Consider the following 26,234-nt stretch of genomic DNA (forward strand, 5'->3'; position numbering starts at 1 on the left):
AAAGTCTACAAAAATAAATAAATAAATAAGAATTGATGTTCCTTCCTTCTTTACAACCATCAAACATGTACTCTTCAAAGATTGTACTATTCCATCATTCAAAATATGTTCAATTTAACTACAGGGAGCATTCCTTATACTCCATGGAAGCCTGTGTTGTATTTGTTTTTTTCAGACAAGAATCATAAACAGATTAGAAAACTTCTTGCATAATTTACTTACTTTATGTCTCTGTGTTAAGTTCAGAGTGTTAATACAATTCCCATTTAAAGGCTTCAGACAATCTGGAAGCTGTGTCTAAACCATTCCGTGGGGGAATTGAGTAAACAAATATTTGTAGTTGCAGACTAACATTGGTACAGATCTCTTTCGGTAAATGTACTTTACCTTCCATGCAAATAATAGTCTACTGAAGAAGGAGCAACTGATTAATAGTTACACTTAGATAAATGTATAGACTTTCACCCATGAAAATGAAAAAAATAACAAACACTAACAGTACTTTGGTTTGTCTGTCGGTACTCTTACTGCAACAAATGGGAAAAATGCACAAGACTGCACTATATCTCACAGTGGAATACCACTGGCATATTAGGGGAATATACTTACTTGGAAATAATATTAGATACAGTCTAATATTTTCAGGACAGTGTGGCTACTTCTAGATGGTTTTACCACAAAGCTATAGTTTGCTTGTTACCCAAGCGAAACTGGTAAACAAGCTCCATAATAAGTCCACCTGCCAGATGTTGGTGACAGAAAACAATTACGTCCACTTGGTGAGTTACATTGTCAAGACTAATTCAGAGATGCATTTTTCCAGTCATGTCTGGATAGCCACCATTTTCCAGAACGAAGTTGGTACTAAATACCTCTTCCACGGAGTGTCTGACAAACAACAATATTGATTGAGGTCCTGACATATCACAGCATCTACTAAAAACTAGTCTTCATTTCCATATATTGTTATCAACTCATATTACGTAATTACCAGACCGTGGTTCTCAAAATTAGCCATCATAATATCATCTATAAGCTGAATGCTAAACTTAGCTGAGTTAATGAACGGACTCGTTAGTCTGAATGATACTTGTGCCTGATAAACCGCTCTTATTATACAATAACATACAAACATGGCAGTTGCATACTAATAATGCCTTGTAACATTTGCTGCAGTGAAGACAGTCGATGCTACTATTAAGCCTTAGGGTCCAAAATCCTAGAGGCGTTTTTGGAGGTAGATGTGCAGTTTAAATTACCGCTACTGTTGGTTTTATTTTCATGTTTCACTGGATAAGCTGATATAACCATTTAAAATTGTGTTATCACAGAAACCACTTCCTTGAGAGATGAAATTACCCTTCTGGTTATAATGTTTTAATTGTGTACTACTTTATTTGGTTTTCTTTCATCTTTTTTATTGTGAATTGGCATATTCATTTTAATTTATATTATGTTTAGCTTCTTTTCTGTTTTCCTATATTTTAATTTAAAGCTAAGTTCCTCTGTTACCCACTTTTGTTTATTGTTCAATTAATTATTTCTCTATACTATTGTTCCCTGGTAGGAAAGTAGGAAGTCTGTGAACTTTAAATGTTGAAATACGAGGTTTGATTTTCCAGGTGGTCATAAAAGATAGCCAGCCCACTGTGGCTTTGCTCTAAAATAAACAAATTGCATTCTGTTCATGTTTGGCATGTATTTAGTCTTATTTCATTATCTTGGTTGTTGTTGTTTTGAATTAAGCACAAAGCTACACAATGGGCTATCTGTGCTCTGCCCACCACGGGTATCGAAACCCGGTTTTTACCGTTGTAAGTCTGCAGACATACCGTTGAGCCTCTGGGGGGCCATTCATAATCTTGGATGCAACTAGTTTATTCTGTTACTTTGTTCTGTTTGTTTGCTATGAATTTCACGAGGGCTATTTGTGCTACCATCCCTAATTTAGCAGTGTAAGATTAGGAAGTCATCAACACCCGCTGCCAAGTCTTTGGCTACTCTTTTATCAACGAATAACGGATTGAATGTTACATTATAACACCCTATGGCTGAAAGAGCGCGCATGTTAGGTACGACGGGATTATAACCTGCGATAAGTGCACGAATATTTTGCGTCAGAAAGAGGTGTTAAATATCCTTTGCAAGAGCGATCAATTTCTGATGACATCCTACTACCTATAGAATGCCAAACAATTCTAAAATGTAGTCCTGATACATCCTGTTCTACCACACTTTTATATCAGCCATGGGTCAGTGAATTGCTAATTTGCAAATTCAAAGTTATGTTAATATAATCTTTTTAAAGTTTTGTGTTTATTCTAGATACTGATGTGTCTGTATATCAATCTAATTAAGATGTTTTCTTGTAGGCCTAGTTTCCTAATAAAAAATTATCCAAAATAAAAATATTCTATCAGGTTATTTCTTTTAGCTGTTAATATGGCTTATCATGGTTACAAGAAGTTCGTGTTATAACATTTGGAAAGTTCAAATAAACTCAATTTAACTGGCTGAAAGTATCAATATATGGCAATATAAATTTTTAAAATTGTGTATATCAAGATCAGTTAATGTCACTTTGGCTAACAGAAAACCAGCTTTCAATCTCATTGACCAGCGAAAGCTGGTCTTTTATGAAATTTTCAGTAAAGAAAGGACCCCCCCTGAGGTCAGCCATAAGTCTATGAAGTTATAAAGCTAAAATTCAGGATTCGATTATTCACAGTGGACGCGAGGTAGCTCAATGTACTTTTGTATAAAAACAAACAAAATATTATAGGAAATGTAAATTTTGTGTTATATGTTAAGGCGTTCGACTCGTAATCTGAGGGTCGTGGGTTCGAATTCCAGTCGCACCAAACATGCTCGCCCTTTCTGCCGTGGGGGTGTTATAATGTGACGTTCAATCTCACTATTCGTTGGTAAAAGAGTAGCCCAAGAGTTGGGGGGTGGTGATGACTAGCTACCTTCCCTCTAGTCTTACACTACTAAATTATGGACGGCTAGCACAGATAGCCCTCGAGTAGCGCCCCTCAGTGGCTCAGCGGTATGTCTGCGGACTTACAACACTAAAAAACAGGTTTCGATACCTGTGGTGGGTAGAGCACAGATTGTCCATTGAGTAGCTTTGTGCTAAATTCAAAACAACAACCATCGAGTAGCTTTGCGCGAAATTAAAAACAAACAAACAATGTTATATGTATATATATGTTTTTATGTATGTTTTTAATATTAGATTTCGCTAGGGGTCGCGCCTAAAATTCTAACGTGATTCTTTGGGGTGAGTGTGTTTACTTAATATTTACTGTTCGCACGATAAATAACTGTAAGATTGTCATATCAAAATTTTGATATCGAACGGTATTGCAAAAATGGGTGTATCGTTTGCCATAAGTTTTAAAGTAGTTTTTTTATTTGTGATTTGTTTCATACAATATAGTTTAAGTTCAAGTGACAAATCTGGTTCGTTACCTTTGGAAAATCTTGAATATAATTCTATCGAAAGTAAGTAGTGAAGTAGAATAAACTTTTAGTAATAGTTTACGACACATTCAGTTTAGTATTAGTAGGGAGATACGTTATTTAGAAGGTACATTCGCTAATAATAATTGATTTTGGAAAAAAATGTGGTCAATCTATATTATGTCCTTGAATAGTGTGAGGTGCCAGAGGATTGGTAGTTGTTTAAAAGTTGCTTCTGTTTTCGAGAGTGGTAATAAAAATTGTTCCAGTAATATAAGGACTATTATAGGAAAAGTTTTGGAAAGTCGCTTAACAACGTTTATAATTTTATTGAATAGTTAGCATGATTTCATTAAGGAAGAATCTTGCCTTGAAAATTGCAAATCCTTTGATATTCTTTGAAAAGGTTACTGCATATGTAGATGAGGGTGACAGAGTAGTTTTTGTATATTTTGATTCTTGGAAAGTTTTTGATAAGGTGCGATATGAAAGGCTTGTAAAAATTATCTGTGTAAGTTAGCTAATTGGATAGAAGAGTGATTGAATGGAAGAAAGCACAATGTTGTTATAAATGGAGTTTCTAACTGGATTAATTTAACATAGTAAGGGTATATTGGGGCCCAGCCTTAGAACCTTTGCTCATTTTGTATTACATCAATAACACAAATGAAGAAATTGTCAATAAAATACTTAAATTTGCAGACTGATTGGTGTTGCTAGCAGTTAAGAGAGTGTGCTGATTTATAAAAAGGATTTAGATAATTTAGTGAGTTGGATATAGAAGTGGCAGATTGGTTTCAGTTATGTTAAAATGCAAGATAATACATATGGGTTATCATAATTTAAATATAATTTGGATGGGAATAATATTAACAGTGTTATGAAAGAAAGGGATCTTGGAGTAATGGTTGATCAGTCTCTTTAGCCATCCAAGCAGTTTGCTATTGCTAGTGATAGGGCAAGTAAGATTTTAGGTTTTATTTACAAAAGCATTGAATATAAGCCTTAGAAATTATAATTTTACTGGTTAGGTCACATTTGGAGTATTGTTTTCAGTCTTGGGTTCCTTACATTAGGAAGGACATACATTGAATTGCTGGAAAGGGTTGAGAAGAGGGTTACTATGGATAAAATGTTGTTTCTAAACATTGTTATATTATGGAGAAATATAGGTTTAGGATAGTATCCAGTAAAGCACAGAATAAGCAGGAATTAAAAACAAGACTTCACTCTGGTGTTGGTATTTTTAAGGGAGTAGTACATGTTTATTTAGGGTTGTTTCCTTGGGTGAACATAAAAAAACAATGTAATGAAAGGTATTTTGTCTTACTGCTTCCACCTGCAAAAAACAACAGTTGAACCTGAAGTAAAGGGTAAATATAATCCTTCATATATCATACAAACAACAGTGGTCAGTTTGGTTTTTCACTTCAATGCTGTCTGCAAATCAGGCCCTTGAGAAAAGTAGTAATTTAAAAGGTTAATTCCATCCTTGGTTTACCATTCTAGGAAGTTAGTTGTTCTCCATTATTGCTGATATAAAATCATTTCATAAACTAATCACCTTGTTAGAAGAATATAATTGTCAGCTGCATTCTAGTCTGCCTTTTTCAAATCTTATATTTATGTGTAAATATATTTTCATTAATCAAAATTAATTTGGAAGCCTTTATCCTATTGATCCCTTTTGATAATATTGTAAACAGAAATAAGATCACTTCATTCCATTTTTTTTTTCCCAAAGATAAAACAGATAACCCTTCCATTCATAAAACTATTCTTGAAAGATCTCTTTTTGAACCATCAAAACCTGTAAAATTATAAATATAATTTAAAGGTATCATCACATCATCTAGCAAACTATTTCATAGTAATAAATCTAGCAATGAATAGGAAAAACTACTTAATAATGACCAACGTGGATTCACCTGAGCATCAATAAGTTATGCATATTTCTTCTACTGTGTTGGATTTTAATAGGATTTTGTCTAGATAATATTCAATGATTGAAGTTGTTGTTGTTTTAAAATTTGGAATCTTGTAGTGTTTGATCCAGTATGCCCAGGTTGTATCTTTCCTCAGGCACTTGAACATGCATATCACTAGCAAGGTATTCAGTGGGCCTTGTTTATTCTTAAAGTTCTATAATCCTTCTAACCTGCATTCTGTTTTAATCAAACAATTTTATTTAGATCTGTTTAGTAACTTGTTTCTTAATCATGTATAAAATACTATATTTGTAGGATACAAGTGAAAGTTTTCTCTTTGAAAACCTAGCATAACTTCATTCCACATCTTATTCTACCCTGAGTATATTATTCAAGCTTCTAATGATTTTAAATGTGTGAATCATGTAACATTCAAAGATATGTTCAAATTTTGGAGTCTTTTTAATAGTTATGTTTTACACTAGGATTGATTTGGAAGCTTTTCATTAAACGTTAAATAAATCAGCATTATTATAAGAGACTAAAATTGAACACTATACTTCAGAAGAGTTTATACAAAGTAATGATAAACTCCTGAAATCAATAGTTTTACAGACACACAACCTCATTTACTCTTTTTTACCGCTTGTGAATATTTAGCTGATAATTTGAAGTTTTTATGAATCATAACACCAGACTCCATTGTATTAATATTTTGTAAGCACAAAAAATAAGACTGCTCAAAATATTTCGTACATCCTAAATTCATCACTTTGTATCAACTAGTGTTAAGATTTATTTCTCAAGTAAATCCATTAAGCAAGGTTATCTACCATTTTTCTTCATTTAGAAGTATTTTCCAATGAAATAAATTATACTCACCAATATAGTATTATCAGCAGAGCTTAGAAATCTTACTACTCATATATTAATCCATGATATTTTCATGGATATTAAACAATAAATACTGCAAAGTAAACCCCTGAAGGGCTTCAGTATTAGTAATTACATATTCCTTGTCAGAATGGGACCAGCTTATAATGTTTTGTTTTCTACTTTAAAGCCAATTTTTAACTCACCTTTTGAGTTTTATTCAATTCTGTAAGAGTAAGTTATTAACCAAACTATTGTGAAAAACTTTATGAAAATCTATTTGGAAGGCAAGAAATACAACATCAAGAAATGTACCCTGATCCAAAGAAATGCAAGAGACTTGTGGAATTAATAAACCTTCTTTATATACATGCTGAGAATTTGTACTCAAATTACATGGTACTTTCACAATGAACCTTGGTAGTAGATTCTAAAGTTCACTGAGAACAGAAAGCAGGCTCATTAGTGTGCAATTTTGTGGGAGTTCTCTAGACCTATTTAAAAAAAGAAGTTGCATTAGTGACCTCGCAATCAAGATCAACATCTTCTGTGCATAATATGATAAAAACTTCACAAAGATTTAACTTTAAATCTCTTACATTGGTTTTTAGATAAATCTTTTTAAGACCAGGAGATTTACTATATCTAACATTTCTGAGCTTTTCAAAAATATAATTTCCTTCAATAATATCTAAGTAGAGTTAGCTCTTTTTGTCCCTTTAACTTTATTAAACAGCTTAAGTAAAAATGTTAGACCAAAAGTTGTTTAACACTTGTGTTATGTACTTCACATCAACACTAAGGTTTCCATTTATTATCAAAGGACCTGTTTGCACTAGGGCTTTCCTTGTCCTCATTTTAGATCATTTATTGAACAATGTCAAGAACAAAATTTGTTTGGCATTTGAACTAAACAGAGGTCATTAGACAAGGTAGTCTCAGTCTGTTTGGTGAAAGAAGTTTGTTTAACTAGAGTAACCTGAATGTGAACATTGAAAGAACTTGAGTGCTAACAAAATGCAGAAGTGAACCACAAGAACAAATTCTATTTCCAAGTAAACTTGGCATATTTGTATGCAAGGCAAGTATGAAGAGTTACCACATTTTTAGAAGCAAACAAACTGAACTGAAGTCATTTGAATCTAATTCAGTGTCAACAGACTCTACTTCCACTTTAAGTCCAGTATTTTCTTTGACACCTTAAAACTCTGTAAATTAAACTTCATTTTAGCCTCAGCATTAGCCTTCTTAATCTGTTTTTGTGTATTTTAAGGCATCTTTCACTTCAATAGTGATTTTAATATTTTTGAAAAGCCTTTGTTTACTTTTTATTGGAAATATACTACTTTTCTTTAACCATTTAGAATTTTGTCTCTAGTTTTAACATAAAAGTTTATTAAGAATATATTCATATTCAGCAAATTTAACATAACTAATGAGCAACAAGGAACTATTTGACCAATTAAAGTTTCATATCTACTCTTTGAATAAGTAAAAATTGAAGCCCACCTTTATTTTTCTCTGAAAGTGTTGGATACCAATACTTCTAATGAAGTAAGTTAAAAATAGTAAAGGTACTGATACTGAGCCTTGAGGTACCCTAGATTGACTGAACTCTTCATACAACAAGTGCAGATAGCCCTTGTGTAGCTTTGCACAAAATTTAAAACAAACTTCTTACAACAACTCTTTGCTTTCTTTCATACAGTTTTCTATCCAATGAGCCAACCTATTCTTTACACCTATAGAGATAAAAAAGATGCACACATTTAATTCCAACTTATCATTCAGATATTCATCTAGCCTTTATTTACATTTATTACTCCCACTAGATCTGAAAGCATCCCATTCTAAAACCCAACTATCCTATTAAAAAAAACAAAAGATGTATTTGACCCTCAGTCCTACTAGTCTCATTATTAAGTATGAAAAATAATAATGCATCAAAACTAACAGTTCCCTTAACAATCAGATCCTTTTCAATTATTTTTTAATTTTCTTCAAGAAACCAGTTTCAGGTATCTTAACCTCTCTTCTTATGACAAACTCTCCATTACAGGTGTCAACCTAATATCCCTCCTTTGAACCTTTTTCAACAATTTATTTGCTTTCCTGAGGAACTTAAGACTGAATACAGTACTCCAAATGTGGCTTAATCAATGATCACATAGTGAAATTATAACCTATTTTAGACTTGTATTAATTACTTCTATAGATACAATCTAAAATAATTTTTTGCTTAGCACTACCAATATCATTGAAATAACCTTAACAGTGTCATGGAAATAAAGATCTTGATGTCTTGGTTTATCAGTCTTTTAAGCCTATTCCTAGCAAAATAATGCATAAGATTCAAATTGCAGTAACGTACATGCATTATGTTGCATTTATCATAACTACAAACCATCTGCTATTTATTTGCTTAACACACCAGGTGATCTGAATCATTATAAGATGCAGCAGCAGTGATGTCACTGTCTTCAGCACACAAGATTTTACAATCATCAGCAATTTTAAGTAAATTTTATTGGCATTCCTTCATCTCTGTCATTGATATAAATAAAAAGAGCAAAGATAATTTTAACATTTTTACACATTTTCTAGCTCTTTAATAGTTGTTTTACCAGTGACAGGATTATGAATTCATTTTTTTAAAACAAGATTTACAGTTTGTTTTAAGAAATGTGTTGTAGTTTCTATATTTTGAATATAACATTTTGTGTGACAAATAGGTATTTCCACTTTTTAATGTTAATGATTGATACTGGTAGACTTAGTGTTGAATTGCCACATATCAAGGCACACCAGAAGCATTTTTGGATTGGGGCAACTACATAAAATGGAGCTAATAATCAAAATAAAACCATAACTGCAAGTGTGTTAATACCCACCTTTGCTTTATGACATTCAGCTCTAGTATTTCTTACCACTTTCTTGTTAAGAAGTCCCACTAAATGCTGTTTAATTTTGATTGGTTAGAAACTGTAATGTGTAGCTGAGCTCAGTCAAAATTTTGTTTATGATTGTTCAAAGTTTTCTGTGTGGTTAAAAATAAAAATACCTGCAGATGGGAAAATTGTTTAATCCAGAAGTCAAGGATAAGTAATGGGAACCTTTTTCTATTTCAGGGTTAATCAGTGAGAACTGGTATTTTAAGCCTATTTTTTTTCTCTCTCTCTCCATATTCCTCTTCCTTACATCTCTTCACTCCTTTTTTTGTCTTTTCTTCCTCTCTTCTTTCCCTCTTTTATCTGTCATTTGTGTAAATCTGCTGGAGTGTCAGTTGCACTCGTGTCTTTTGTTTATATGTGCATATGGAATATTTTTACAAAACAAGATATTTAAAATGTTTAAAATTCTCGCTCATCATAATTTCAGTTTTGACTGTTGTTTTATGTGTTACATTTCTATAAATGTATTATTATTATTCTATTTATTTCAACTTAATTAATAGAAATTTTGATTAACAGAAAGAAATATGTTAAACAGTTTGACAAACAGGACTGCAGTAAGGTCATAAAGCAGGTTTACAAGTGCAACCATGAAATGTTTTATATTATTTTGATGAAATTCCATAAACTTTAATATTTTCATAATCATTAGTCTTTTTATCACAAACTTACTGGTGTATAAATTCAACTAACTCCTGAAGAAAAACATGAATATTCAACAGCTTGAAATTAAACTTTATTAGGAATAAGTTTCCTGAATGTGGCACTAAAGAGGCATCATTGAATTATAAATATTCATATTTTATTCGTGTATTACATGGTAAATAACCATATTTTGCTGAAACTCTGACAGTTTATATACTGTTTGAGTAACTTGAAGGATATTACTTATAAGAGCTTCCCTCTATTTCCACCAAGAGTGAGTTCTTCAGTTTGTAATAAAGATATATGAACCTGCATGCATATAAGTCAATAGGTAATCTGAGAGTTTAGTCTTTTGTTGCTATATCGATATCCTTGTCTGTGTTGATCAGAGGAGAGATATAGCACTGTCCATTTATGTTTGTTTTTTTGCCATTACTTTTTTACATTTGCTCTTTTTCCTTTGAACCTTTTTCAAGGAGGAAGTTTTGAGGGCAGGGCTAAAAGATATTTGCCCCAGTTGTTCAAACAAAGTGTATTACAGAACAAATTTTGTAGCCAGATAAATTTTTATCTGTCCAAGATGTTTTGTAACACCTAAAGATAAATTTAGAAGAACTCCTAAATATTTTTTTAGATGTTTACTGAGAATAAGACTACTGTAAAATTATATTTTGGAAAGAAACTGTAAGTTAGATGTGTAGAGCTTTGATAATGCTAAAAACAAACTAGCACTTTGTTTCACAAGATGTTTGTTTTGTACTTTGTTGTGTTCAGTGGCATTATTTTTTTGTGTGCAATGCACTGTAGCAAGCAGAGATAAAATAATTTACTGTATAAATAGTTCAGGTTTCTGTTTATGCCAGCATTTGTATTGTTATTTTAAGATAATATTTAAATATGATGTGTTCATTAGTGTTCTAATAATTATGCAAAAATTTGTATTTCAATTTTTTAAAGGCAAATAACATTTGGTTGTGAATATTTTTATCTTTTGAATAAACACAAGGGTTTAAGATCCTGTTGTTATTAATTAGTATATTTTTTGCATGATAACTTCTTTGTGTTAATTTAGTAAATCTTTGATATTTGTGCTTATTCAAACTGATAAATTTTTTATATGCTTGTGCGGTATTACAAAAGTTATCAAAATATAGGAATCGAGTGAGATGATTAGAGTCTATTAATTTTAATTCTGTTCATAAATTCATTCAATCAAGGTTTGAAAGAACTCAAGCTATAAAAATATAATTATACTTAGTTGCCTAACAATAGAAAGATGTGTACCCCTATTTTGTAGGGCTTTTTCAATCAGGATTTTCATATCTATTAGTATAAGGACAAACAAGTTAGTTATATTGATACTAAAAATAGGCTTACTTAATTTATGTAGAATAATAATGAAGAAAGGATTCTTCATGTTGTGAGGGATTTGTTTTTTTTAACCTACAGAAGTAAAGAACCTACAGAAAAAATTTTTCTTTGGACTTTGTCCCTAGTACTGAGAGATAATGAGAGATCTGTACAAAACAACTTATTCTTTTGACCATGCCAATTATTATGTAATCTTTATTTTAAGATTAGTTGTACAGCTCTTCCTATGTTTTTAGGGAAACATTTATTTGAATTTAGAAGCAAGATGAGAGTGATCAAGAACTAATTCAGTGATAACACGATTGATAATAAATGGGAAATTCAGTCATTACTACTGATGAAAGTATTTGTTTATGTTATTGGGAAAATTGAATACACTTTATAAAAATATTAGGATTTCCTGTAAAATGGAAGTTGTTGAGGTCTGAAATTAAGAGTTTAAGGAAGCAATTGTGGAAGCTAAGAAGTACTGTCTGTAAAAAAAGAATTAGAGGAAACATTTTGATCTTTCAGATATTTTAATTTTATGGCCAGAATGTTAAGATTTTGTGTTGTACATTACAATGTGTCATTAGAACAAATATGTAATGGATATGTTATGAATTGACACTTCCTAGAAATTTGTTGTTATCAAAGGAAAAGGTGTTTCAAAAAAGTTTTGGAAAGTTGTTTTCATTGCAGTTAACATAAAAATTAAGGACAACTAGGACCTATTGGTCCACTTTAGCTGTCCCATCCACTAAATTAAAAAAAAATCAAACAATTTGAAGTCAACCCTTATCAATTAATTAAATATTTATCAAGCCACCATATCTGAAGGCAACTCAATTTAAAAATTAATCATTATATTAGAAAATTAAAACTATCTTAGTTGAACATGATTCTTACTGTACCAGAATTGGTAGTTGTGTTTCCATTCTCACCTTAAGTACAGAGAAAGGTGATGCGTAAACACTATCAGTTACTTTAATAACACTATGTAACATAAATTTTGTTCCTGGATAGTATGTGTTATTTCTTAATTGCTTATGTTGTAAAAGTACAGAAAATGGCCATTATTCCCTTCAAACTTTGCTTTTGTGACCTGGATAATGAAATATAGAAATTAACCTATTTTCTATGTAAAATGGGCAAATTTGCACATTTTCATTTACATAAGGTCTGAATAAAACAACATATGAATCAAGAATTACATGTATTTATACTAAAGTTATGCAAAAATGTTTAGAAGTGAGTAGTTTTTCGAGATTTACGACTGTAATGTAAATTACTTTCATGTATGAGCCCCCAAATATAGTCTTCCATCATGCTTTCGTTATATGCTCCCAGGTCACAAAACCAAATTTGAAGAGAAAAATAGGTCTTTTCCATTTACTTTAGGTATAAGGAATTGGGAAATAACACTTTCTGTCCAGGACAGAAAAAGTAAAAATTTTGTTACATAGTGTAATCTTGAACACCTTAATCACATCAACTATAACACAAGAGTAAATAATTTCAGAGATCTTAAAAGAAATCTTCTTATGACAACATTTCCACCTCAGGTATCATTATAGTAGTAGTTCTTTGAACTAGCTACAATAATTCACTCTGTTTTTGAAGAAAAGGAGCTGAAAACTGAAAGTAATACTCAAGATAAGGCCTAACCAGTGATTTATACAGTGAAATTATAATTTCTTAAAACTTATATTTAATATTTCCATGGCACAGTCTAATATCTTAATTGTGGATCTGCTACAATGGTGATAGTCAAATTCAATCATTGTGTCAGAAAAATGTAGTCCAGTGCTGGCTGTGGAATTTCCTGACTAGTTTGTTTCCTTCAAGCTGTCAGTATAAATATAGGGATGACTAGTTCAGATAGCTCTCATGTAGCTTTGGCAAAATTGAACAAATGTACAAACCCCAACAAGCAGAAACACAAATAATCTGACTAGCTTTATTTAAAATTATAAAAGAAATAAAATCTTTCAGTTGTAAAAGGACAAACCAGCATCTTTGTTCTAAATGTAATGTTGAACAAATAATTCTTATTTAAAATTTCTGAATATTTAAAGACCGATTTTCCCAGTCAGGTAAGGAAGCCAAATGCACCTTGAGTTCTAAGAGTATAGTTAAGTTGTTGATTTTGGTTTTCTTTGTGTTGGAATGGTAAAGTTTAAAATATTAATTTGAATATCTTAACTTGATGTAAAAGCTCACTTTCATGCTTACTCTTTGGTTGACTGAATTCTCTAAGCATTAAGTCACACTTCAAAGTAATTATTGTTCGTAACCTACCATCAGATGTAGTAATTTGATAATTAGGTTCTATATTGTCTTGTTTGCAGAATATACAGTGTGTACACAATGTCATTTTGTTTATTGTCTTTCTTCAACAACCAAGGGGAATTGTATAATAATCAAAGTATTTAAACAGTAGAGAATTCTAAATCTGAATTGATAACCATATATTTATCTAAATGTAAATCAGTGTAATACCTAACTGGAACTGTGCATCATCAGTCACTAATCCATCAACATGCCATAGCACCATAATAATGTAATAAAGATCTTGATTCTATATCACAAAGCTTTCTTAATTTTGTAACTTTATTTTTACTGGTTTGAAGAAAGTTTTATATTAGGTTGAGGAATAATTCGTGAGTGTTTTTAAATAATTTCATTCAAGCATTACATGCAAGACTATACAATACTTCAATGCATGAACACATTACACCCAAAACATTTATTATGATACTTTATTTCATGTAATACCTAGGTATATAGTATGCATTGTTTTAAACGAAATTGCAAGAAATTAAATGCGAAAAGCAGATGGTGTCGAAAATGCTCGATTTTGTCCACTTGACAGTCAATTTAATGAGCTGAAAATGAAAGCAAAAATTAAAGACATATGAAAATCAAACACACCATCTATTAGAGCAAACAATTATCTACCAAATGACATGAAATATTTTGCGAAAGCGTTTCATTTATGAATATATTTTTTCAACTTGAAAAAACGCTCACGAATTATTCCTCAACCCAATAACATTTTAACTGCTTATAAAGAAATATAGATAATCACTTCTGAAAGGTTCAGAAGTTGAAGCTTGGAGAAGAAGAAGAGAGGAAAAACAAAAAGAAATAATGCCAAGTTTAGCAAAATAAATGAAAATTAGGTTGAGAGACTTTAAAATATTTACAAAATGATTTCCATCATCCTTGGAGTTTCATACAGAGCTATATATTTTACCTATTTCTTCACCATTAGTATTACAACAGGCATTAAGAGCAAAACATATACTCAACATGGTGATGTTGACTTCACTGGTAGAGGATGGTATAAAAAAATCAGTAATTTGATGGCTAAACATGAAACATTATAAAGAATAATTATAAAAGAAAATTTGTATGAACTTGTGATAAGTAAATTAACAAAATGTAATGATGTATCAGAATTCAAGAGATAAACTTGGTTTTATGAAGTGTGAAATATAACTTAAATCTTTTTCTTCCAATGTTTATGTGAAAACTCAGAATAAATATAAATAAATGCTTTTTGCCATGTGGTTTAACAGAGAATGTTAAATATTAGCTGTAAAAGGGATGGTCAAATATTACTAAAATGTCATAAAAATCTACTAGGCCTTTCCTGTAGGAAAAAGTAGGAGATAACTTTTAGGATTTTATATAATATTAAAAAACAATTGGTAAAATGCTATTGGTAGTTCACTTCTATGGAGAATGGAGTACACTGTGTTTTCAATCTAAACACTTCATATATATTCACTCTTGTATCTCGTTTTTAAAGTGTAGTTATAATTTTGCAGTGCAACATGTATAACCCCTCCAAAAAAATTTCGTTAATGCTGCTACCATTTCAGTTTATGGAGTTTAAAATCCCTTGAAATTTTGAATATTTTGTACCCTTTGTAGAGCTAGTAGTTAACTTTACAGGGCTCCCATTATGGATAAAAGTTATATAATGATACTGTTACATTGATTTCAGTACATTTGTGATTGAGGGATTTGTGAATTTACATATAGTTTTCATTCAAGACTTAGAGATATATTGTTGCATCTGTGTTGATCTCCTCATTTTGGATTTTTTTCAACTTGTTTGACTTCAGAAAAGTAGTTTTTTTTTTTTTTGTAATAATAGGAAGAGTTATGAAAAACAAAACTACTTGTTTAATTGGGTGTTGGAAGTAACTTCTGGATTTAAAAATGCAGTGGTTTGAAGGAAGTATTTAAATTGATCCAGCTTTTCTCAGTTGGCTGCATGACAACATTTGCATTTTCTGTTTGAGTCTCATAATTTTGAACATATGTGTTTGCTTGTTGATGTCTTGTTTCAATAACCTGTTGTTATTAAAACTAATGTTTCTTTATGTAAATTGTTCATACTGATAATACTCTTTCTGAGCTTGTTTTTAGAATATCTGTAATTTCAAAAGGTCTCTATATCTGTTGATTGCCAGGAGTGATGTACAAGCAATGTGGTACTGAGGGATCATTCTTCAATATGTTTCTGGGTTTTGTTGTTTCTTTTCTGTTCCTAGGTTAATACTACCTGCAGATTGCTGATTTCTCACCCTAAATCTCTGTTGAGAGTTCCTTATTCCTGATTTGGATGAATTATTTAATGTTTCTGTTAATAATTCTACAACCCTTTCAAACTATCTTATCCTATTTTAATGAAGTATTTATAAATAACCATATGGTGCATTATGCTCCTTAAAGTATTTTCTATATGTGAAGATCTACAATAACACAAGTTTTTATAGATAAGCCCTTCTTTGGTTCTCTAATTATTAGTAGGTTCTTTATGTGAGGTAAAATGCTTTGTAGAATATTACTGGTTTTAATCCTTTGATGATATGGCATTTTTATTTCTCAGGAACCAGTGAAAATTGGGAAATTTGACTGAAGTGAAAACTACACATGTGATACATTTATAGTATACTTGATTCAAGAAAGTCCTTATGAACAATAAGTAATTGAATTCAGTGTAATTAATAAAACCCTTATGAAAGTATGCCCATTTCTAACCATATTTTGTCAGAAATCACATGCCTAGAGTGTCTAACTGTTTGGTATGCATAAACCTATTTGCTTTTTTTAAATCACATAAACTCAAAAAAAGATCTTCAAACTTCTGAAGTTCATATTAAACTAATGATCAGGAATTTATTCTAATAGCTCTTTACCAAAAATTATGAAAGCTAAGTAAATCAATATTTGTAATACTTTTCAAAATTTAATAAAATCAATCAGCTGTACTGACACTACCATATAGTATCAAAAAGAAACTTTAAATGTCACTGTTTTTATTTGATTGGGTTATAATCTTAAGAATGTTTTTGAGGCTTTCTGAAATCAAATCAACTAGAATCTACAGCAATCCAATTAAAACCTCAGCCATTAACTGATTATTCCCAAGATAATTCAACAATGTGAAAATAATTGAATGCTGCTATTAGTAAATTCTCATGCATAGTTTTTCATTAGACATTTTTATCAGGTCATCCCTCAAGTAATGTCTGATTTTTAGGTTCAGAAAAAGAGAAAAGATTTCAAACACTTTTAATGTTATTTATTCAATAAGTATGTTCTGTTATTATTAATTACTTTCTTCCAATGATTTACAAGCTTCTGAATGCCACTTCTATAAAATTCATGGGGTTTGGAGGAAAAGAATGTAAAGAGGGTTGTTTTGACATCATGTATTCCAAGCTCTTTTTCCATCAAGATAAGTTCTGCAAACTTTGGAATAGATGATTATGGGTCAAGGTCTGGAGAATGAGGAGGATGTGGAAGTTTTTCCCAGTCTAGGTATTTCCTAATTCAAGGATGAGAGTAAAACAAGGTAGACAAGACTGAAAATGTAAACTTCCATGTGAAGCAACTCAACATTTTAAAGTTTGTTTTATCAGTTGTACCACAAATAAAAAATAAATATGTGTCTTACAGAAACAATATCTACTGCACAATGATATAAAATAATTGTACAAGAAACTGTTAATATAAGTTTAAAAAAATTTCTCATTCAAAACAGACTACAAAAAAGCCTTGTGGACTTATTGCATTAAAACAAAAAAAATATAAAACATATATTGAGGCCATTTGAACATTAATTGCTGATACATTTAGGATCAACAGTAGAAGGCATTCCTTGACACAAAGAGAAGTGCAATTTTGGAACAAGCTATCCAGTCATCTTGTTGAAGTTAAGTCTCTGGGATCCTTTAAATAATAGCTTGATGAGATCCTTGGATCAACAACCAAATGAACATGATGGGCTGAAAGACTATCTTATTTATAACGTATCTTATTTTCTTATTTGGCAGTCGTAATCCAGTTCATAATTGAAATTATTTTTGGCTTTTTGAAGTTTTCTTTACTGGCTGATAACTGCTGACTTAACCCTCTTACAACGGGTCATGGGTCAAAGGCCATGTCATTGCATTTGTTCAATTGCATTCAGAATTTTATTGAACTACTATTTTATGAATTTGTCTATTATTGGAATCAAATTGTAGCTTATAATTCAAACTTTAATATTATATATGAGTTAATTTCATAATTTAAAAGTAAATATGAAAAGAACACTTGAATTTAGATTTTAGTGAGTTGTGTGGTATGTTGAATGCAGCACAGTTTAAGATGTTTGTGATGTCAAAACTTTAATATTAACACAATAGAATATGAAATAGGAACATCAGATATTTTTATTTTGCTGAGATATAGCTTATGTACTGAATCAAACAGTGGCCCTATTTACCTGTTTCTATTTTTGGAAACTACCCCTTATACACACTTCAATATATGACATGTTAATAACCAATCAGCAGCTTAGAATGCCCCTAGTGGCATTTTCAGCAATTTTAACCTGTTAAAAGGCTACCTTTTGAACCAAGATTTTAAGAAGGTAGGTTGTGTCTGTAATCTGCTCGATGTTTGATATTTTTTAAAAAATCCAAATACATCTTAGTTACTAAGCTTAATACGTTGTACTGGAATTCTGTGGTATCAGTATACTTATTTATGATGTTTTGGTTATTTAATTGTATATATAAAACCTAAAAATTTTTTATATCCTTCACATGCAAAATTTAAAAGGATTAGCAACCTATGTTCAGCAGCATCCAAGTTCAAAGGTCATAGGAAGAAAGGATAATTGTTTGCTTCAATTATTTATTTATTATTCTAAATTTAAAAAAAATAAACTTAATTTGTTTCTAAATAGTAATTTAAATTCATATATAATGTATAATAATTGAAATGTTACTGTATATTACAAAATACTATTCCACTAAACAACACAGAATACTAAAGGTGAATCTTATATTATTGAATATTGTAACATGAATGCACGTGTTCCTTGTCAATGCAAGTTATGTTAGCTTGGTATGACTGGTCAATATAATAAACAATAATATATATATATGTGTAATTTTATGAGACTTACGCTACTTAGACTAAACATTTTCATTTTCGTGTTATAATATGTAGTAATTTTAGCATAAAAAAAATATTTATATTTATTTCCTAAATTTTTATGATGGTTACAAAGTTGGTCAGTTGACAGACCCCTCATGCTTAGAATATAAAAATAACATAAAATATAAAGTCTTACTGAATACATATCATTTGAAATGTATTTAGGAGGTGTTAAAGATTATGTAAATAATATTTAAGATTTTTGGGATGAAGAATAGTTTTTAATCATAATGTGAAATCACTTTGCACTCAGACTAGTAATGAAACAATATTTCACAAGCAAATCTTTGGTAAAAATATTTCATTAAAGTCTGTACAAAAACTTGTAAACTTACTGAAAGACGATTAAATGTAGATGAACTTGTATATTATACTAAGCTTGTTGAAAAAGTGTTAATACTTTTCCCAGACTTCTCATTTACATGTCTTGCATTGATATACAACAAATTGACAATGCACTCCTTTATAACTTTTCAAAAAGTTCGATGAATAAGAATTAACAAAATTATTTTGTCACCTAATGACACACCGTTAAACTATAAAGACAGTTGTCATATATGGTTTATATGTATAGCATTACAAGAAAGTTCCTTTTAACAGTTATCCCAAAATTCCTGAGATGGAAAATTGTGTAGGTTTAACACTTAAACTCCTTCTAGTATAATGTTTCTTCAATCAGAAGCCTTTATTGAACTTACTGTAATGTTTTCTTAAGTAGACATCTTTGATAAATGTAACACAGAGCCTGTTTTTGTTGGATTTTAATAGATGTTCATTACAGTCTAATTTAAGTTTGTACTTTAGTCATGTCTGGATGAATTAAGGTGATAAATATTTTGGTTTCTGCTTGAAGGAAGTACTCAGTTTGAGGATTCTGGAACCATGAATGGAACATTTACAGAAAGCTCTTCAACAACTCTTTCCTCCACTTCAGCTCCACCTACTCATAGTCGAAGATTTGATGCACCTAGTTTTATTGGGGGGATTGCTTTAACATATGGATTTATTGCACTAATGTATGTTGGGTTCAGGTTTTATAAAGCTCACGTGCAAAAAAATTATAACAACATGTGAATCAAGTTGTGCTGATATATTTTTCAACAACTGTTTGGTATTGTTTATGCTTAAAGGTAAATTTTGTGGACTGCATGGAACGATCTGTGTATATGTAGACTTGCAGTCGATGTTGTGGGTCAACTATTTGTTTTATTAAATTTAGTTAACAGTTGATATTAAAGAACACTTAAAATATTTCTTTCAATCATGTTAGTGAATATATATTTTTAATTGTGCAATAATTATTGTGCAATAAATTAGTATCCATGCAGTTTTGTATGAGAGTAATGGGGATACAATGTATAAACATTTCCAAATGCAGTTTATTTTTATTAATTTATCTGTGTGTGCATAGTCATGAGTGCAGTGAGCACAATACTGTTATATAAAAAAAAAGTGTGATTTTGAACATATACACATATTTAATAATCAGTAATAGAAATTGTGTTCTGTGATTACCAGTGTTTTTAGATTTGAAGTCTTAGGTGAAGGGTTTCATATGTGTTTGTCACAAGTTTTAAAAGTTAAATATAATTTTGCAGTATTGTACAAGTTTATCAGACAATGTAACATTTATTTAATTTTGCAAGTTCATTTCAAATAATTGAAAAAAACCACTAAAAAATGTACTTATGCAATGTCAAACAAGTCTTTCAATCAAATAATTATTTTCTGTATTTTTGTAAAATGTGATGGAAGTGTTTGTTAAAAGCTTTTGTGGTTATAAAAGTTGGATATGAACATCAATTCACAAATTGAAAAATGTTTGTTGAATATTTTATCTAGTTATTTTCAAGATTAATGCATCCAAGAAATAGTTCAATAAATCATATTACTTTACATAACATCAGGGAACAGCCTGTTGCACCAAATCTTGAATAGTTTTGTATTGGAATATAAAAGTTGACAATCAATGAAATATTGAAAGAGAGAAATAATTATTTTTTGAATGTTATTGTATTCAATTAATGTCTTTGGAGTAGTAAGGACAGTAATAGAAAATTCATATTTGAAATGCTTTTATTTTTTTAACCCTCTCACTGCAGCTGGGGACATGTTTTCAAGTGCTCTAGGATATAAATAAATACATCTCAGCTGCAGTGAATAGGTTAAAAAAAAAGCTTTACATATCAACAATGGAAATTGAAAAAAACAACAAAAACCCTACGTATGTTAAATATAACATTAAATATTTGAGTTGTGAAAGCAGATGTTGAAACAGTTACCTTGAATGCTCTAACTTGAACTACTAAGCCTTTTAAAAGAAAAGCTACAGTTTGAAAAATAATTCAATAATATTTTCAAAACCTTAAATATCAAAATAGGATAATAAATGTGACAAGACATTAAAATAAAATTAGCAGTATTTGTTAAAAGTTTACAGTTACCAACTCTGTATAGAAAGTCACAGACAAGCTCAGCCAGTTAGCTGCTCCTGAGAAGTGTCATCCAGCTAAATAATCAACTTGTGTAACTTTCATATTATGTTTTAAATTATTACATTTTCTGTTCTTAGTGTTTTGGTTTAATGATTAAAAGATTTATGCTCAAATAAAGTATGAAGAAAGTTTGAAATTAAGTTGTTGTTGGACATTTTTTTATTATTATCTTAGCTTAGTTAAGAAAGATATGGACCCCAAGTGTCCTGATAAAGGTTAAGAAAGATAATATGAATTTGTTACCAAAAACGTATTGCTTTTGTAATTTGATTGTTTTTTTATTGTATCATTTTTACACTGGTAATTTCATGTAAGAAGTATTATGTAGAAGGAAGGAAGTCTGTTTGCAGGTGAAACATTTTCTGTTAGGAGTATCTTGTGCATACTGAACTTCCATGTTTTATTACTACAACATGACAGAGAATCTATCTTTAAAGAGAAAGCCAGAAATGATGACCAAAAATTGTTAATAATTCTCTTTGTTGACTCAAAAAATAGACAGGATTTCACCATATGTCATAAACATTTGTTAAACAAGTAACACATTTTATCTCATTTCGCTGTTTATGAGGAAAATAGGCTTATCCTGTTGGAAAATATAGAGTACCTTGTAACTTATTGTTTGGATTTAGTGTAAGTTGACACCTGATTGTACACATCTGTTAATAGTTAATATTTAATTAAATAAATGTGTGCTTTTACAGATTCTTTAAATTATTTTACCAAGTATTATCAATAAAATTCTTGAAAAGTATGAAGACAATAAAAATTCAAGAGGCATGGTAGTGACTTTAACCAAGTTAGAAGGATGTAGTAACACTGTCAAAATTGTATTTACAGGATCCATCTTCTGGCCAAATCTAGGGCATTACTAAACTCCTTTAGACTATTCACACATTTGGGTGGTTAGAGAACAAACAAAAATTTGTTGTAATTTGATGTTCTGGAATATTATACTGTGATGATTGAGATAAATGTAATGTGAAAGTACCTTGAGGATTCCTTAAAAGGTTAACTATGTCTTAGATGTTAAAAATATTTTTAAATATAGTTAAGTCTAATGTTTGCAAAATCCTCAGTTTCTCTGTAAACAACAACAAAAACCTTGAGGTAAGTTCAATTAAAAGCACTTTGCCACAGAATGGTTCCTAACCTTATAGTAAAGATATGCTGCTAGACATAAATGTACAGAGAACTGAAAATACGTTCAAAAGTATCATAAAATCATTGTTTATCTTGTATGGTATAGAAACATAATTGACATGTTGGGGAAACTCGAATAAAAATGTTTCCACATCTTCAAACAGCCTATCAAACCAAAAAAACATACTGTTCTCTAACTTCTTAGCCTGCCTCATTATTTCATATAAGCATGAAAGTCCAAAATAAGAATAGAAACCTGTTGTGTAGCTACTTTGAATAATATTACTGTTAATGCTTATTCTAAAATTGCTTATCTTTAAAAAAAAAAATTATTTTTCAATTGTCTATTTCATTTAAAATATTTCAAAGTGTATAAAATTTCTAACTTGGAGACTGATTGATAGTGACTTTGAAGGGTGGGAGAATAGGTATGGAGTGGCAGAAAGAGGTAAACAAATTCCATCGTACATTGAATCTTATAAATTTGTAAAATTCAATTATTTTTTTACCACACTGCTGATTGTTCATTACTATTACATTTCAATTGGTAAAACAAACAACCTTATTACAATAATCAATGGGTTTATCTTTAAGCTGTTTTAAGAATGCAAACCTAGTTACCACATTAGCACATGTGCATCATACCATCAAGCGACAAATAGAATGCAGCATATCAAGTAACTAATGAGCTTGTTTAGTGCCAATAAACATTCATTATTATGGTATTTTTAACTATTGTACAGGGTGGATCACATAAAAAGTAAACTGAAATTAAATATGTAATTTGATTTGCCAAGCTTTGTATTTTTCAGTCAGTTAAAATGCAAGATAAAAATCTTCTCATGACAGCACTGGTGCAATACTGATTTCTTTACTTATTGAAGTGTTTGTGCCATTCTCAGATCTTAGGCTTAACAACTGTGACAGCTTTAGTCATAAACAAGGATGTATGAATGACATGGAAAGTAAACTTATAACAAAATTTGTTTTGGAATTATTTTGTATGTGACACAAACGTTTTAGATCATTCCAATAATTTAGGTTTCTTGATCTCTAGACATATTGACTATATTTAATAAATTTTACCTAAACTTCTAGCATTACAGGTTGCAGAATGATTGTTATTGGCCAGTCAGTTTATGGTGTCTATTTAAGCAAAAAAAGTTTGCACATGGTGATGCTTTTTGTTTGGCCTTATGTAAAACATAGTTTGTGCTTCAGTACAAGCTGAAGAAACATAGAGAAAAGTTCTGGCATTATATACATACAAAAAAGAAAAATGTGGAAAAGGACTTGGTAACGATATTTTATCTTGTAACTTTTAGATTAAGACTGATTGAAATTTGTGTACAAGTAGATAGACAAACCAGTGCTGTCACAAGGATTAGCTGGCTGAAATCCAAAGATTGAGTTTGAATGGATAAGCAATGAGACAGAAGGTCAGTAGCAAAATACTTGTGTGACATTTAATACTATGTGTGTGTATATCTGATGTGAAGGTGTACCCATGCTAGATTGTGAAATGGGGCAGCCAATTCCCCATTTGTAGCATGACATTTTTAGCCTGGCTACCTTTGTTAGAGTTTAATATCAGTTTCAGATGTAGATTGGAACTGATGGCAATTAATTAAACTGTTTTTATAAAGTGGTGAACATTTCAGTAATCACTAGTGATGAATACTTTTTGGTAGTTTGTTCCAGTTTAGAAACAAATATGATGGGAACATAGATAAAGGTTGAAATTCCTATCACTACTAACGTTTATGAAGCAATTTAAGGTTCAGATAGAATAAAAAAATGTGTGTGACCCCCTCAAAGACTTTTTCTGTAGTAATAACTATGGAATTTCTTCAGTGCCTAAAGTTTACAGAAAGGATCAGTCACTAATGGCTATAAAACTGCAAACTCTCCCCAAAAGCCTTGACCATAACAGAAAAAAAAAAAACAAGCCATTCACATATTCACTTTAAATCTACTTTGCTGATAGAAATCTGAAGCATCATCTCATTGTTCATGGTATCATTCCATGTTATAAATAATATACAAATTAAACAGAAGAAAGTGCACTAATTACTAACTAGCTTTTGAACTACAAGAAATTAGTCACACTGCTTTAGTTGCAGATTTTATGCAAGATATATAATGTATGTAACCATCAAGGATACTTACAAATGAGTGAGACCCCATCCTTAAAATGCCCTGTAGACATTCTGTACCTTATGTTTGTACAAAATGTCTGTTTTGAATTCTGGAATTACAAACAGAATACACACCGAATTGGTTTTTTGAAACTTATTTTCAAAATTATCCAGTTATCTAATTTACTTAAGTCAATGACTTTGTTGATTACAGGGTTTCTAATAACATGAGTTACATCAATGACTTTGTTGATTACAGGGTTTCTAATAACATGAGTTACATCAATGACTTTGTTGATTACAGGGTTTCTAATAACATGAGTTACATCAATGACTGTTGATTACAGGGTTTCTAATAACATGAGTTTCATCAATGACTTTGTTGATTACAGGGTTTCTAATAACATGAGTTACATCAATGACTTTGTTGATTACAGGGTTTCTAATAACATGAGTTACATAAAAATTGTAAAAAAATATTGTTTTGCAGTTACATTCCACCACTTATTGCTAGTTGCTCATGTACTTTGAGTATAAACTAATTACTTGATTTTTATCAGTTCTTTAGTACTCTAATAGGCAACTATAAGTTAACAATTCTTGGTTAAAGCACTATTATCTCTACATATAAACAAAGTGGTTAGATTATCTTCAGTCAACTTGTGGAACAGTTTTATCAGTTGTATGTATATATATATATATGTGCAATCTACAAATTTCTAAACCACTGGATAGCCTTTTCTCTTGTACAAGTTCCTAAGGAAAAAAAATGTACAAAAAGTATCTCTTATACAAAGGCAATATTTCTCTAATAAATCAATGTTTTTTCCTGCATCTTCAATCAAAATACCAACAATTCCCTATTTTTCTCATCATATAAGACCAGCTGACAAGGTTTTAGTTACAAATAGTCAATGTACAGCTTCTTTTTTCCCCAAAGTTTCTATTTCCATGACCCGTAGTTCTTCCAAAATCTTCAAATTATTCTCATGTGTTTTGGACACTTGTTTAGAAAAAATATTTACCTCCATGTTTATATTGAGAATTTCACCTTTTAATTAATACAGATTTTAGAAAAATATCAAAAACTACCAATCATGTTCTCTGAATAACTGAAATTATTATAAAAAAACAAACAAGGACTTATTTTCTTGGTTAAATAAGAAAATGCACTATTGCTACTTGCATGATATTATGTTTGAATTAACCAATTTTCACCCCCTCTCATTACTTTAATTCACCTTGTTACTATGGGTTTCCCAGATGATATATTTATATACTGCCTACCAGCTTTCAACTCTGTTGTGTTCTTCAAGATAGACAGTAACACTTTCCTCATAATTTTTATGTCAATAATTTAATCTTATAATATGAAATCTATGTCTGGACTATAGGCAACTTATAGATGATTACAGATCTGAAATGCTTTTGAATTAGACAAATTAAGTGGTATGGGTTGGGGAGAATAACCTGGTTCTCATAAAATTTAGAGCTATTCAACGTTCTGTTTACAGTCTATGAAACACTACGGTATATGGAAGTCCAGTTTTGATTTGCTGCTTTTCTTTACAATCTACAGATACTTTGTAAAACAGTTTTCCACACAGTCTTCGAGTTATTAAGGATACTAAAAATAATCATTGTGCCTACAGAAGTACCCTGCAACCTCATCCTGGACAGTAAAACATAGAACTTAATAATTAAGAAACTGGCCAATGAAAACAAGCGACACAGAAA

At 30.4% G+C, this 26,234-nt stretch overlaps 1 protein-coding gene across 1 annotated transcript; it reads left to right on the top strand.

Moving 5' to 3' along the window:
• Positions 1-3,274: 3,274 nt before the first annotated feature.
• Positions 3,275-21,352, top strand: LOC143250717 (uncharacterized). The gene is made up of 2 exons (XM_076501648.1): positions 3,275-3,507; positions 19,575-21,352. The coding sequence occupies exons 1-2, from the start codon at positions 3,375-3,377 to the stop codon at positions 19,793-19,795; spliced, it is 354 nt and encodes a 117-aa protein (XP_076357763.1). The 5' UTR covers positions 3,275-3,374; the 3' UTR covers positions 19,796-21,352.
• The last annotated feature ends 4,882 nt before the right edge of the window (positions 21,353-26,234 follow it).

The sequence above is a fragment of the Tachypleus tridentatus genome, chromosome 5, assembly GCF_004210375.1.
Source record: "Tachypleus tridentatus isolate NWPU-2018 chromosome 5, ASM421037v1, whole genome shotgun sequence".
Lineage (NCBI taxonomy): Eukaryota > Metazoa > Arthropoda > Merostomata > Xiphosura > Limulidae > Tachypleus > Tachypleus tridentatus.

Coding starts and splice junctions, on each gene's coding strand:
- LOC143250717 (XM_076501648.1), top strand. CDS start 3,375: ATGGGTGTATCGTTTGCCATAAGTTTTAAAGTAGTTTTTTTATTTGTG. Junction 3,508..19,574: donor TGAATATAATTCTATCGAAA/GTAAGTAGTGAA, acceptor TTCTGCTTGAAG/GAAGTACTCAGTTTGAGGAT.